Source organism: Peromyscus eremicus, chromosome X, assembly GCF_949786415.1.
Source record: "Peromyscus eremicus chromosome X, PerEre_H2_v1, whole genome shotgun sequence".
NCBI classification, from domain to species: Eukaryota; Metazoa; Chordata; class Mammalia; order Rodentia; family Cricetidae; genus Peromyscus; species Peromyscus eremicus.
This window is the reverse complement of record NC_081439.1, coordinates 22,265,715-22,281,927: the sequence shown is the minus strand read 5'-3', so window position 1 is coordinate 22,281,927 and position 16,213 is coordinate 22,265,715. Positions and strand designations below refer to the sequence as shown.

The following is a 16,213-nucleotide window of genomic DNA, read 5'->3' as shown; positions in this document are numbered from 1 at the left end:
TAGGTACATTTGTAATTGACCAAACAGTGGCAGCAAATTGGAGCTGTAGTCTTCCCCAAGCCAGGCTCAAAAGCCTGTTGAGAAAAGCCCCCAGGTTAGGTAGTATGGCATCATGGTACTTTACAAGCAGCCCCTGGGAAAGTGCCTTTGGAAAATGGGATTGTATTCATTTGTCCATGTTTTGAGCATGGATGGGGAGAAATTCAAGGCTTTTAGCATGGCGTTGAGATATGTATTCAGTCTGGCCATAAGAAATGACACACGATTCACTTTTTTGTTAGCATAAAGAGCTGCGGGGATGAAGTAAGTGGTATTTGCTTTAGGCTAGAGAATCTCTTGCTGAGAGACTGAGCCTTCTCTCTTAAAGGATGACCCTTAAATAGATTCATCAGCTGGAGGCAATACAAACCATCTATTTTCAAAGAAAAAAGGGTCTTTCTTGGCCAAAGAGGGATGCTGGTCGTAAAATGGCATACTCAGCAAGAGAAGGCATCCAAAGTTTACAAACAAGATAAGCTTCACAGAGTCAACTTTGCTGTGTGACATCTTTGCCAGCCACTTCACAGGTTTTTTTTTCCCTACACAGATATCAAGGCACTATGCTTCCTGATTGTGGCACTCTTTTCTTCAAGATTTCTTTTTATTTGATGTGTATGAGTGTTTTGCTTCCATGCTTGTATGTGCACTAAATACATGCTTGGTGCCCACAAATGCCAGAAGAGGGTGCCAGTTTGCACTGGGACTGGAGTTACAGATGGTTGTAAATCACCATATGGGTGCTAGGAACCAAACTCAGAACCTGTGCAAGAGCAGCAAGTGCTCTTAACTACTGAGTCATTTCTCCAGCTCATTATTATTATTATTTTTTGACAAGGTCTTATTATGCAACTCAGGCTGGCTTCACACTGGTGATTCCCCTAACTCAGACTCCCTCAATGCTAGGACTATAGGCGTGAGTCACCAGGCCCAGCTCATCTCCTGTTGTGAAGACTCTTCAGAAAAGGTCTCTCTGTAACAGTGGTTCTCATCTTTCCTAATGCTGCGACCCTTTTTAATACAGTTCCTTATGTTGTGCTGACCCCCAACCATAAAATTATTTCGTTGTTATTTCATAACAGTAATTTTGCACTATTATGAATTGTAAGGTAAATATGTTTTCTGATGGTCTAAGGCAACCCCTGTGAAAGGGTCCGAAGGGGTCGCAACCAACAGGTTGAGAACCACTGCTCTATAATAACCCTGGCAAGAGAGGAAGGATTCTAAAGAGACAATTGTGCCCATCCTTTGTTCTACCAGACTATTAAGACAAAAGAACCCCTAGGAAATGGAATTCTTCTCGAAATATCACACTGGAAGAAGGCAATGGCTGAAGCCTCATCCATGCAGACAAGGAGCTTGCCTCCTAGGAAGAAAGTTCACCCAGTCCCCACAATTTATCTGAACACCATGCCATAGACAGCAGACAATGATGAAGAAATGGTGAACAGGAGCACACCTTGACTAAGACTGCCGAGTTACATAGAAGACTTGCCCTCTCATAAAACTTACTTAAATCTAACCCTCATGTCAGGACCCTGAATACAGACTCCGGTCTGTCTTTGTTCCTCTTTTCAGTTCTACCACGTGAAACTCATCTTTTTCTTCTTTTTTCCTATTACTTGTCTCTTCAATTGGTGTACTTTAGAGGCGTGGCCAAGCCTAACTAGGCTCCAACAACAATTCAGTCTATCATACAAACTAAGGCACAAGAGTAGTCCCACTGCTTGGGATTTAACCCCGTCCTAGCCCCACCCCTGTCCTGTGACTTGAGAAAGTAACGATTTACTTAATCATTTTGTACCTAGTTTACTCATTTATCTTTGAAGCAAGTCCTATGTGCCAAATGTGCTGATACTAATTTTTTCCTCATCCTGAGATGGGATCTCAGGAAGTTGCTCAGCTTCGCCTTGCACTTAGTCTGTAGCATTAGAACTTGGGATTCTCCTGCCTCCGCTTCATGAGTCGTTAAAATTTCAGGCCTGCACCACCAGGCTCTGCTGTTTGTTCATCTTGGTGTTTTGGGGACAAAAACTTGGTATGTGGTCCTAATTGGTCTTGTACCCATACTTCTGTCTCAGTATGCTCTATTGCTAAAGTTGGTGGGATGGCAGGAGTGAGCCATCATTCTGGGGCTTACTCTCATTAAAAAATTTACTTTCACCTTGCCTGCAATTTTCTAAAGGCGAATAAAGTGAGAAATGGATCTTTTCTATTATAAAAGTCAAAATATTTGTATATTTTGCCACTAGTTTACAAGTAGTCAACTACAAGCAAGATGAACTCCGCAAACAGATACAAAAAAGCAAAGAAAACCCCACAGCATCTCACTGCATTAAGTGTGAACACTTACTCAATGTATTTGAGGGAGATTTTCTGCGTCTGTTTGGTGGTGACAGTGGCGATGTACATTTGTAACGCGGCCAGCCGCAAGGCAATGTCATATTTCAGCTCAGGTCCAAATCGCTCCTGAACAACGTCGTTACAACTCTGTGAAGAGACCAGCAGAGGGCGCAGTTCATCAGAGCATGGGCTGTCTCGTGCTCCCCTTTAGAGGAGCAGGTGACACGCATCCCCCCCAGTGTTTCAACCTTCACTTCTAAGGCTCTGAGGCTAAATGTGGAAACATCTCCACCGTGCTGCTTGGAGCCGAGTCAGTATTTAATTGCACAAACACAGACCACACAAAACATTTAACAGCCATCGACAAGCTGTTATTTAAATATTTAGCTTTTTGTAAAAAATAATTAGGAATTTAGGGATGGAATTGCCAAACACAGGTGCTGCAGCTGAAGACAGAAGCATGGTGGAGGAATGTAGTTTTTGCTGCTGGACTTGGAATCCTGGCTTCCAAACTTCATTCATTTCACATAAGGTGTGGCCTTGGGCAAGTTCCTAACTTGATGGTGCCTCACTTTTCCTTTCTCTAAAATGGAGTGATAGTGTTCTCTAACAGCAGGGTGTTGTGAGGACTAAAATAGTTGACTGTGCTTGGAAGCTGTAAGCACACTTTAAAACATTTATTTATGTTATTCTTATTCTTACTTTGTGTGCTACTGGGGGTTTGCCAGTATCAAAGTCCTGGCTTTGCCAACAAAAGCTATCACATTTGAAATCTTACCATTTATTTGAACTCTTGCCCTCGGTTTATTCATCCGTGAGTGGGGCTCATAGGAACTACTTCACTAGAGCTGCTTGAGGATTATAAGAGGTGTGCTTAATCACAGGACATTGGTGTATGCTGTAAGGGTAGTTATTAAAACCTTCCATTCATTTCAATGTCTACAGCCATCCCATTTCAAATGTGTGATTATGTGGGAGTTATTCCACATATCTTGGAATCAGTTTGTTTAGTTCACAGAGTTTGTGGCTAGGGTCAAAATGTCGGCCATGTGTGGTGCTACACCCTATAGTTTCAGCTACTAGTGAGCCTGGGATGGGTGGATGTCTTAGTAGCTTTTCTATTGCTGTTCTAAGTATCACGAACAAGGCAACTTATAGAAGGGAGAGTTTATTGGGGACTTACAGTTCAGAGGGTGAGTGCATGACCATCATAGTTTGGAGCATGTCAGCAGGCAGGCAAGCAGGCATGGTGCTGGAGCAGTAGCTGAGAACTTACACACTTTTTCAAAAGGAGGCAGAGAGCTTACTAGGAATGAGGGCTTTTGAAACCTGAAAGCCCACCTCCAATGTCACACCTCCTCCAACACGGCCACATCTCCTAGTCCTCCCAAACAGTTCCACCAAATGGGGACTGTTGCAGGAATCTTAAAGGGGCTTATTAATAAAAACAAACCTGGAGCCAGTTATTGGGGTGAACGCTGGAATATCAGAGAAGCAGAACAAGCCACAGCCACCTTGCCTTGCCAATTCCTCAGCTGATCCTGTTTTCTCAGATTGGAAGCCTCTGAGTCCTTATCCAAATGGATCTCAGCTGAACTGCTTCTCGAAAGCCTGAATACTTAACCAGCCTAGTTCCTGGTTTTCACTTCTAATATACCTTTCTGCTTTCTGCCATCACTCCCTGGGATTAAAGGCGAGAGTCACCATGCCTGGCTGTATCCTTGAACACACAGAGATCCGGATGGATCTCTGCCTCTGGAATGCTAGGATTAAAGGCGTATGTGCCACCATTTTCTAGCCTTTGTATCTAGTGGCTGTTCTGTTCGCTGACCCCAGATAAGTTTATTAGGGTGCACAATATTTTGGGGAACACGATACCACTACAGGGGACCAAACATTTAAATACATGAGCCTATATGGGCCATTTTCATTCAGATCATCACAGTGAACTGCAAATTCAAGGCTAGCCTGGGCAAAATCACCAGACTGCATCTCAGTCAATGAAACTGGCTGAGCATGTGTTACAAAATGCTAAGGTCCCATGTGACCAGACTTGAGTAATGTATTCCTTTCTCTTGTTAGGAGCAAAGGGGGAAGTGGACGGAACACGCAGACTATGTAAAAAGATTCTATATGTGTGCTAACTGAGTTTTACTTTGAAAACTGGGTTCTGGTAAGAGAAAAATATCCCCTTTCCTGCATCCTTATTGCATTTTTTGCCTTGTCTCAAGTAGACATCAAAGGGAAACACGTGCTGCAATTATTTTTACTTCCTTTCTAAAAGAAGCATGTTAGTAATCACCTCATATACTGATTTTATGAAGTTAGGACCATGTATGTAATATTTAAACACTGCATACTTAGCACATCTTATGCTTTGTCTCTACATACAATGGATGCATATTTCTCAGTCCACTGCTTCATTGCTGAGTCCAATTGTCCTCCCAATCCATCCCTAATAAGATCTTTCACCTTTGTTTCCCTGAAAAATCTTAATGCTTCCTGGAACACACAGCAGCATGTATCTGAAGTGTGTCTGTCAAGAAACAAGACCTAGCATAGTTGGGACATACCCTCAAAAACAATTTAAAGCTGCCACTTTGTTTTGTTTATTTTGGTTTTCACAATCGTGCCTAAGTGCTTGAGGCAGTCAATCTTGGCTCCAACGTGTTAACAGCCTAGATAAGGTTGTTTTATACAGTCCTGTAAGAGAACTGGAAGCCCAGAATGTGGTGTGTGTTTGTGTATGCTCACATGCTTAGATGCACATGTATGTATGGGTGCACAGGCATATGTGTGCCCATGTGTATTAGGTCAAAGGACAACTTTGGATGCTCTACCTCAAGAGCCATCCACCTTTTTACTATTACATTTTTATATTTAGACAGGATTTCTCACTGGCCTGGAATTTACCAAGACTAGGTAAATTCCTAGGCTAGGCTAGCTGGCTGGCAATCATCCAGGATCTGCCTGTCTTTACTTCCCTGATGCTGAGATTGCAAGTGTGTGTTGCCACATCTTACTTTTTGCTTAATGTGGGCTCTGGGGACCAAACTCATGTCTTTCTGTTCTTTATAGACTGAGCTTTTGCCCTAGATTCAAAACAGAATGTGTGTGTGTGTGTGTGTGTGTGTGTGTGTATATGTGTGTATGTGTGTGTGTATGTGTGTGTGTATGTGTATGTGTGTGTGTGTGTGTGTGTGTGTGTGTGTGTGTGTGTGTGTATGTGCAGAACTTAGATATAAAAGCCCAGGTTTGATGGTAGGCTCTGTCAACTATCACTACATTTGCTTTAGCCATGACATGTTAGTTTTCTTATCTAAAAATGGGTGAACTTTGAAAAACAGCTAACTTGAGAGCTAACTAAATTGCAGTGTTCCTGTGATAGCTCTAAGGTGGTTAATTCATAAATGGCATGTGTTATATAAACACAAGCCATTATTGTTACTTTTTCTAAGAACTCTAGCCTGAACCATTTTTTTCCATTCCTGTTGTACCTTGCTGTGGCGGTTTGAATAAGAATGGCCCCTATAGGCTCATATATTTGAATGTTTGATCTCCAGTCAGTGGAACTATTTAGGGAGGATTAGGAGATGTAGCTGTGTTAGGGTAGGTGTGTATCATTGGGGTGGGCTTTGAAGTTTCAAAAGCCCATGACATTCTCTCAGTTATCTCTCTCTGCTTTGTGATTGCGGATCAGGATATAAACTTTCAGCTACTGCTCCAACAAAATGTCTACCTGCCTGCCACCATGCTTCCCACCATGATAGCATGAATTCTCTGAAAATATAAGCAAGCCCCATTAAATGTTTTGAAAAAAGTTGTCTTGGTTATGGTGTTTCATCACAGCAATAGAACAGTAACTGAGACACTTGCATTTAACCAGACTTCTGGGTAAATCTTTTGACAAGGCAATTAATCACTTAATTATTATATAATTAGTGAAGAATGACCCTGGAGAGTTAGTGTGCAATGTGTGTGTGTGTGTGTGTGTGTGTGTGTGTGTGTGTGTGTGTGTGTGTGTGTATTAGAGAGAGATAAAGAGGGAAATTTTTTTTTGGGGGGGTTTAGTTTTTTTTTTTAATTTGGCCATCCCATCACCAGAGTAGGTCAGTTCGGGCTGTCTCTCGACCATTGCCAGTAGTCTGTTGTGGGGGTATCTTTGTGGATTTCTGTGGGCCTCTCTAGCACTTTGCTTCTTCCTATTCTCATGTGGTCTTCATTTACCATGGTCTCCTATTCCTTGTTCTCCCTCTTTGTTGTTGATCCAGCTGGGATCTCCCGATCCCCCAAGCTCTCTTTCCCTCGACCCTCGCCCTTCACTACCCCCACTCATGTCCAGGCTGTTCATGTAGATCTCATTCCATTTCTAAAGAGAGAAATTAATCATCCTTTTATTACTCTTAAATCTATTACTTAAAAATACAGTCTCACAAGTGAATAGTAGCAACCATTTTGCTAAGTAGAGGTCCTAACAGGCCCCATTGTAGGCCTATAAAAAGTTCATTTGTAATTAATATATGCTTAAAAGGAAAGCAATGCTATTAACTTGTTTACAAAGATTTTGGTGGCTCATGGATTATATCCTGTTTATTAATTGGTATAAATAACTTTTTCTGAATAGAGAATGGACAGGGCAAACATCAGCAAGCATATTATTACAAATTAAAACAGGCTAGATTATTAGAGTTTACTGTTAATATATATGCTAAAATCTGTAAAAGACCTCATGGGCTATTAATGACTCAGAGATGAATATATATTATCACTACTGAAATCTGTTTGCATCTTCATGCTTCATCTGGCCAATGGTGACTGCTCTCATTAGGAGCCTGCCCAGTTAAATTGATTTTGGTTTTGTAAAGTGCTATGTGTGGCTTCTGTTTCCTCTTCTGTTCTCCAGGCAATTTCATTGCATCTTTGTAGTAGCTTAAAAATCAACACAGACACACGGGAGACCCGATGACTTCTAGTAGACAGATGTGTTATTTTAAACGCACTACACATTCTGTGATACAGTCATTTCCAAGTAGAGTCTGAGGCAAAAAACGTTCATTTCCTATTCTCTGAGGGGGAAATATAAGATGATAGTCACTTGATTTTAGTCTCCATCGCCCATAGTATATGGCTATTCTTCTCCCCTGCTGCCTATTCCTTTAAGAGGTAGATAATCTACCACCCACATGAAAGCCAAGGCAGGAAAATGGAAACATCATCAGTCTTTTTTCTTCCAGTCCCCAGGCAAGCTCTCCAGACAGGTTGTCTTATTTTGAGGCCAGTCCTCTAGTATAAAAGATGTCTTTCAAATGAGAAAACGCTCCATGCATTTGATTTGAGCAGGTATGCCTTAAACAAAACATAATGAGCTTTAGAGGTACTTCTTGTCTCCCTTCCCCAAGACAAGCACAGCCATGTGTTTTCCTCTTTACAAAGGCAATGGACTTCTTGCAGGGTTTAAACAGAAGCCGAATGGTTTGAAAGCACCATCCTGTTACCAAAATGAGAATGTAATTATAGAGAACAGCCTGTACCTGTATTTCACTGTCTACAGTTTTATACTAACAGGTACCTGGAGCTATTCATTTGCGACTAACTAGCTAATAATTGTAGTACATGGTCTTATTGGAGGTGACCTAGCCTCTGAGTGATGCTCAGCAGGAGTATGGGGAAGATGCAGTAACCAATAAGCTTAGAATCAAACTCTTTGTTTCATGCAGTCATAGTTGGCTGGGTTTCCTGGCCTACTGGAGGAACAGAAGACACTGTTGCCAAATCAGGGGTGCATATGACCTATATTTAACATTGAGAAAACCCGGAAGACAATAGTCTCACTGTTTAGGTTGGAAATGCAATATACATTTTAAATTATTTTTTATAAATAGGGTGTATATAGTGAAAGGATTAGACTTATCTTGGAGATGCAGAGCTATCTTCATGAACATTAATCAACCTCTTGAGCTAAAAAAAAAATCTTGTTCAAAGACCACAGAGGTGGAGAAAATTACTGGGCTCTTTTCTGAGGATCCCTACATACTAGAATGTATATTCTGCTTGCATATTCTGCTTCTTTTCCTCTCTGACTTCATTTCTGATCTCTCGAGTTTATTGCTACTTGATACCAACATACCTAATTTGCCACATCTATCATGTTTGTATCTTTCTTTCACCTGATATCTACTTTCTTAGCTCAGTTTTTCTCCTTCTTTTGTGTATGTGAAGGTAAAAGACATGCTTACAGACACTTGGAGTGATTCTATTACTGTGTACTACACATTAAACAAATAGATCCTTTTTGAGATTTTCTTTTTCTTTTTATGTGTATGGGCATTTTGTCTAAATATATGTCTATATACCACATGCATTCAGCGTACATAGAGGCCAGCAGAGGTCATTAGATCCCTTGGAACTGGAGTTACAGGTGGTTGTTAGCTGCCATATGGATGCTGGGAATCAAATTCTGATCCTTTGGAAGAATATTCAATACTATTAACTGCTGAGCCATTTGTCCAGACCCAATAAATAGATTATTAATGTTTACTTCAATTGCATTGGAAAATTTAAGTGAGAACAATAGGATGGATTCATAAAAGTATAGGAACATCTAAATATTGAATCACATAAACTTATTCATATATATCTATACCAATACATTTCCTCTTAGATGAATTGTCCCAGATACTCACTCCTGAAAGTTTTATTTTGTGTGTGTGGGGGGGGGCAATAATAATTAGCTGGACCATCTAGAGAAGATATATCTCTTTTAGAATCTTAAAATTTTGAAAATTATTAATTCCAATATTAATCATTATCACGATGTCTCAGAGAAATTTAAGCATGAAAATGAATGAATAAACATACAGAGAAGGAAAAACTTTTATAGTATACCAACTGATCAACAAAGAAGACATAATGAGATTAGGCATATTATTTTAACTCATCATGATAACAATAGATTAAAATAAGAATCACCAATTAATACTATTAATAAAAATTAGTGGGTGATAATTTGATGAAATATAAGATGATAAAAGTCACAAAGTGACTTGCCGCAAATTTCTTATTCATTATCAAAGAAAAGTTATTAATTTTTACAAGGATACTATCCACATAAGACTCAATGTTAGCCTCACAATGAAGGGAATAAAGTGGCGCCAGGTGGCTCCTCGTGTGCTGCACTGAGAAGGACACAGCCACTTATGTCATTCTTTGCAAATTCCTAACTTCAATGCAATCACGAGAAAATACTAGAGAACCACAAATGGCAAGATTTCTATAAAATGTCTGATTAGTATTTCTCCAAACTCGATGTTACAAAAGTCAAGGGAGGATAAGGGATGGACCTGATTTAAGGACACTAAAGAAACATGACAACCAAACTACATGCAAAATTAGATTCCACAGTAAATTCTATTCTAGAAAAAAAATGATGGCATAAAGGACATTTGGGGGACAACAGGCATCACTAGGATGTAGAACAAAGATGAGACAAGGGACATGCATCAATATCCTATTTCTTGATTTTGTTTATTGAACAGAATTTATATAAGAAAATATGTAATATATAATTTATATTGGAAAATACATGGCACATTTAATATAAAAATAATACATGATTCTGGCAATTAGCTTTCATGTGCTGTAGAAAAAAATATGTTTGTATGTGTGAATTTCTGTGATGAAAGAGAAAAGGAATATGTACCTGCATTAAATATAAATTACACTTGAGATAATACTAACAATGAATCTAGATGGAGGATATAGATTACTATTCATGACACTTTTATGGGAGTATAAAGTTATGTCAAAACCAAATATAGAAATGTAAAGAGCATCACACACTTATTTTATGTTTCACTGAGCTTTGGGTGGGTGATAGGAAGAAGAGCAATGAAGAGGTCACTTTATGTTCACCTCAACATTCATATAGAACAATCTAAATTTTTACCTACCTGAACATAGAGATACTCAAAAGCGACTGGATCTCTCCTTAACAGGTCAATGGGATCCTTTGGGACAAAACTGATCCGGAAAAGACACCTCATCTTATGGGAGCTAGGCCTCTGGGTCACCTGGATAACCAAACACATCATTTAAGAACTTCTTGGTGCCGACTGAGAAAGGGCTGAGAGCCACAGAATCAAAATCCCCTTTCTTTCTACATTAACACAATCTTCAAATTGGCCTTTGTGTGAGGCTGGGGTCCCCAGGTGCAGACTTGGGGGTCAGGGTTTGTACATAACAGACTTGTTATGGGAATGTTCGAAGGAGAGGCTGGGAAAAGAAAGAGAAGGCAGCACAGGAAAGGAGAGAAGATGACAGGAGTTTAGACACACAGCAATATCATACCAATTCTTATCCTGCTCTGAGACTAATGGTTTCATTATCCTGCATGGTTCAAAAGTAGGTAGCTGCCTTTTTTCAGGATATTTAACCAATTTTATTAGGTTTTGGATATGGAGCATCACAAAAAGTTTTGAATCTTTGTTCACCTAAATCACCGTAATGCTTCCCCACAAGGCCCATGCAGTAGGCAGAAGTTTGAGCAGAACTGGAAAGGGAAAGGGAAAGTTATGGGACTCCCGTTAGATTCAGGAACTGGTGGGCTGCCCACATCACTCTACCACTTACTGCCACAGGCTAAAAGGTTATTTATAACATGTACCTGTGACCGTTGGATGGATCAGGGAATTTGAGGAGTCATCAGGCATAGCCCGCTATCAATGACAGGCCAACTGATTGCTCAGCACACTCCAGATGAGGAACCATTGACAAGTGTTCTATGCTGCTACTTGGAGCTTTCTAGTAGGATGGGGCTCCAGGTCACATGGTGGAAAGGGCTTAATGAGACATTTCTATTGGCTCCCAATTTGCCATATTCCCATTTTCCATCTCCTCCCAGTTTTGATCATGATTTCTCAGGGAACTTCCACACATTCAAGTGTTTTTGGCTAAGGTTCTATTTCCAGGGGAACATGGATACACACTGAGTTTTCACTTGAGGAGTTGTGAACATAAGTGATGCTTCCCTTATGACATTACATAAAAGAAGCCATCTATTTCTAAGAGTGCTTTGTCATGGGTTATTTTACAAGTGACTTTAAATACAGCTATGTAGATTTAAATCTGATTGAAATCATAGGTCAAGTTTAGATACAGAAATGGCAATCAATATGCATTGTAACTTTTCTAATCCATTACATCCTGTTGGATTCTGTTAAAAGAATAGGGCTATTTGAGGTAATTGATGTGTGCAGTGTTAGGTTTTGATTTTTGTTTAAAGAATTATTTTCAGTTTTAGTTACATGTGTACATGTGAGTGCAGGTCCCCGAAGAGGCCAGAGGTGTCATATCTCCTGGAGTTGAAGTTCTAGGCAGTTGTGAGCGACCTGATGTGGGTTCTGGGAATTGAACTCAGGTCCTCTAGAAGAGCAGTATATGTTCTTAACTGCTGAGCCATCCCTCCACCCCACTCCCAAATACTAGCTTTTCATTATGTATCAAGTTAGAAGCACTTTAGCATGACAGTGTTTCCTGTCCTTCCATGCCCTTGGTGCTATCTTGCTGCTTCAGCTGATGATGTCCCCGCCACACCCTCTTTCTAGGGTTATCTCTTCATTGAACTTTCCTATGCAAGAAGACTTTGTGGATACTTAGATACTCACACAAGATGCTCAGCTTGTTTAAAATTGAGACAAGTGGTGGTGGTATGTTGGATGCAGCAGTAAGCAGTCGGCTTGTCAACCCAGAGAACAGATGGGGGTAGCATCTTTGGAACCAGGAATTGGGACACATCGGTAGATCACATATTCCTAGTGGGTAGGACTGGGGCAGTGGTTGCAGGCTTTCAAAAATAGTCAAAGTCATCTATGTTGTCTTCAGTTCTGGATGACTTTGGTTCATTTACATACCCTCAGGAACAATTTTGTGTTTAATGATTTTGAAGAGACTAGAGATCAAAAGAAGCATTGCAGTAATAGAAAATGTCACTCTGCAGAGCTACATTCCAGTATCTGCCTGGCTTTTGAGTGATAGCTCTGGAAGGTCTGCAGCTGATTGGCAAAAAGGGGGCTATTGCTTTGAGGTGTCAAGTGCATTATGAAGGTAGTGCTTCCTTCAGGGAGGACCTGGGGGGTAGAGAAGCTATAGGGAGAGGACTGGAAGGAGGGCATTTGGAGATAGCACAGGCTCTGCTTCCACCAGCAGCATCATTTTGGGCTTACTTCACAGACCTGAGTGAGTGTCTCCTGTTCATGAAGCAACAGTAGCTTGGTCCCGGCCCCTTCAGTCCTCTGCTCCAGCATGAGAGAGAAGTGCTCAATGCCTTTGATAGACAGCTTCTCTTGCAGGGTTAAGATGACATCCTTACAGAGCAAACAGTGACATGAAGAGATCAAAATCAACACTGTCCAGACTACCATGACCAGAAACTGTTATATCTATTTAGGCTTTACATTCTGTAACAGAATACTGTCCATTGGTATTGAAATCTAATGGTGTTAAGAGTGAAAAAGCACAGAATTGAGGCCCTTTCTGGCTTCCACCACCACCGAAACTTTCTGTGGAGTTCAAGTCTGAGAGATAAGGTAAACAGCTGGAAGAGTAGCTTGGTGATCATAGAAGGTTCTTTTTTTTTTTTTTAAAAAAAAAAAAAACAAACAACAGTGTGCATGGGTGTTTTTTCTGCATACGTGCTATGTAGCCCTTGCATGCTTGGTGCCCAGAGAGGCTAGAAGAGGGCATCACATCCCTGGAAATGAAGTTATAGGCAGTTGTGAGCCACCATGTGGGTACTAGGAATCAAAGCCAAGTCCTCTAGAAGAGCAGCCAGTGCTCTTAACTACTGAGCAATCTCTCTAGCCCCTGTGCGAGGTTCTAAATTAGAAAGATTTTTAACAGAGAGAGGGCTAGTTTCAATCTCCTCTTTTCTAATGAGAAAACAGTTAAAACAGCTCTGAAAGTGTTCTACCCCAGGGACTGGTGAAGTATGGCCTGCATGCTAAATCTAGACCACCACCTATATTTCTAAATAAAGTTTTATTGGGACAGAGTCAAATCATTTGTTGTCCATGGTTGCCTTATTGTCCATACACTGCATGAACAGAGTTGATCCTGTGAGGCCTGAAATATTCATCATTTTAGTCCTGCCTCCCAATAGTATACAGGCCCTAGCCTGTTCTGAAAGAGCACCATGGTAGTGGTGAATCTCCTGAGACAGTCTGGTTTTTAATTCCAGTCCTCATGCTTCTAAACTTCACAGTGCTGGGTAGTTATTCAACCTCTAAGTATCTCAGTTTCCCTACCTGTAAATTGGAAGTGATAATAATGCCTGTCTTGGAATTGATATAGGAATCAAATGAGTTCATACTTACAAAGCATTTATTATAATGTCATTTACACAGAGAGCACCACCACAACAGTATATGTTTATCTTACATCCCTGGGGAAGATAAAATGAGCAAGCTATGTCTGTAATCTTTGATAGGATTAAACATTTATAGTCAGAAAGTGTTGAGTACACAAATAAAGGATATACTACAAGGCACAGCTAGTCTCCTCAGCCTTTCATTTGTTCATAGATTTGAAACTAGTAAAGGATCCATCTTCAAGGTAATTTTTAGTCAAGCGCCCCAAGTCCTATAGAACAGGGCTTCTCAATGGGAGGACATGGTTTCCTATAGCCATATTTGGACATTTTGGGAGACATCCTTTGGTTGTCACATCAGGGTTAGGGATGTCACTGGTATTGGGTGGGTAGAGAATGGGGATCCTGATCAGTGTCCTAACAATGCACAGGACAGCCCTGGCAAAGAATCGTCTATTCCAAAGCCACAATAGTTGGGTTGTTAAGGTAGAGAAACCTTCCCATACATAAAGTTGGTTTTTGATGGACTCTTTTGCTATTTGAGTCTACTTTCTGCCTTTTTGCCATTCCTTCAGGCTTTATTAAGACAAAATCCACAAAAGCCAACTCCACGCCTCTCCAAAGAATAATTGTTCAACCAAAATTCCTTGATTGTGTTGAATGTGATCTAAACTATTTCCTGCTTTATATATATATATTTTTTGCATGAAATTGAGGAAAGAGAAACATATTCCAGGCTTTTTGTGGCTACATGAACTCTATGTGACATTTTTTTGTAAATCAGTGGGGGGGGGGTGGAAAATGACCTCAATAGTTGCTCCCTATTCTAACTCTGTAACAAGAGTTTTGGCAAATTGCATCCAGCAGCTGTCACTTTCCTTTCATCAATGAATGATTTCTATTTGATGCTCGCCAGCCAATGTCTGTTGTGCTAATAAGGCTGTTAGGTACAAGATAAGGTATCTTGAATTTGATGTGAACTCTTTGCACAGTTCTTAGTTTCCTCATTGTCACCTGTAATCCACCAGGAAACCAAACTCAGTCTAGTGTGACTTGCTACAATAAAGAAGCCAGAAGGAATGAACAATAGAACTTTTTTTCAGTTAGACTGGTTTCTGGTAAGAAATGGACTCAGGTCTTAGCATATGTCTTCAAGTGAGATAGAAGATGTAACAAGGTGTAGCAAGGAACTGAGCAGTTGCGGACACAGAATAAGTCCATAAGAGCAGAGAGATTCATAGTAGTGTACTTTTGTGCATGGGTTCTAGGGTCTGCAAACAATTGCCCATAGGTCCAACTGGCCATCCTCATTTGCTCACACAAAGTGTATGCAGGAAAGAATCAGCATTCCCTAAAGAGAGATGTGGCTCTGATGTGTCACTCTTGGGATGGACCTCTTAGCTCTTCAGTGGTCTGCCTGGCAGGAGTCATTATGCTGTTGTTAAAGCTCTGGTCCATAGCAGACAGTCTTTGCTATTAGGAGCCCACAAATAATCTTGGGCTGTGCAACATCAATTTGACCTCTAGAGGGGCAAGGCACTAAGTCCAGCCATGCAGTTGGTCAGCTGTGTCTATGTGACCAGTCTCCAATAAAATCTATGGACATCAAGACAAAGGGGAGTTTTCTTGGTAATACTCTGTGTATATTGTTACATCATTTCTGGGAGACTATAACACTGCCTGTAGTTGTCCATAGGGAGGGGACTCTGGAAGCTGTCCTATGGGCTGATTCCCTTGTTGAATCTAGCTTCTCTTCTTACCCTCTGCTATAATGAACTAGAATGTGAGAGGAAAAATATTTGAGATCTAGGTCTTCTCAAGAAGTCTATTCACCTAAAAGGTAGTCCTGAGGACATCCCAATGCCTCTCTGTGGCTGTTTTCCTGGTGCAACAAAATAATCCAATAGTTCCTACAGACAACAGATGGCCCCAAAGCCCAAAATGGTTACTCTCTTCTTCTTTCCAGAAAGAATTTGCTGACTCCCCTTTTACTTGATTGATTATTAGATCAACTATCCTCTCGTCATACGTTGGTATTGAATAGGAAAAAAGGAAAAAGATTTTATCAGCCATCACCATTTCAAAGTAGTGGTCTTATATGAAGGGAACTAGTATTTCATCTGGGGCAATTAAGGATGACTTGGTGCTCCTACATCCATCTACTAATATTGTTCCTTCTACTGCCTACTGAATCACCATGTATTTAAGGCAATTTAAACCCAGCTGCTTGCTGATATTATGACAATAAGAATGCACAGCAAGTGAGCTGTGTAGAACCGTTGCACAGGTGAGTTCTACTCTGAGTCCTTTCAAACACAGAGAATTAATGGTTGACTATTGATAGACATTTTAAACACAGACTTGATAGTCTCTTGCTAGATTATGGTACAGATCATCACTAGGTACATTTTTACCTCCATAAAATCTTTCTGACTGTGCCATTTGAAGAAAGCCTATTTTAGGCTGATGAGA

General features: G+C 40.4%; 1 protein-coding gene across 1 annotated transcript in view; it reads right to left on the bottom strand.

Annotated features, from left to right (window-relative positions):
* Positions 1–16,213, bottom strand: part of Frmpd4 (FERM and PDZ domain containing 4) — a 213,938-nt gene that overhangs the window by 22,697 nt on the left and 175,028 nt on the right. The window contains exons 7-9 of the mRNA XM_059250688.1: positions 12,609–12,740; positions 10,329–10,448; positions 2,390–2,526 (exon numbers count right to left, since the gene is read on the bottom strand). Coding sequence (XP_059106671.1) covers positions 2,390–2,526; positions 10,329–10,448; positions 12,609–12,740 — 389 coding nt within the window. The remainder of the gene's footprint in view (positions 1–2,389; positions 2,527–10,328; positions 10,449–12,608; positions 12,741–16,213) is intronic.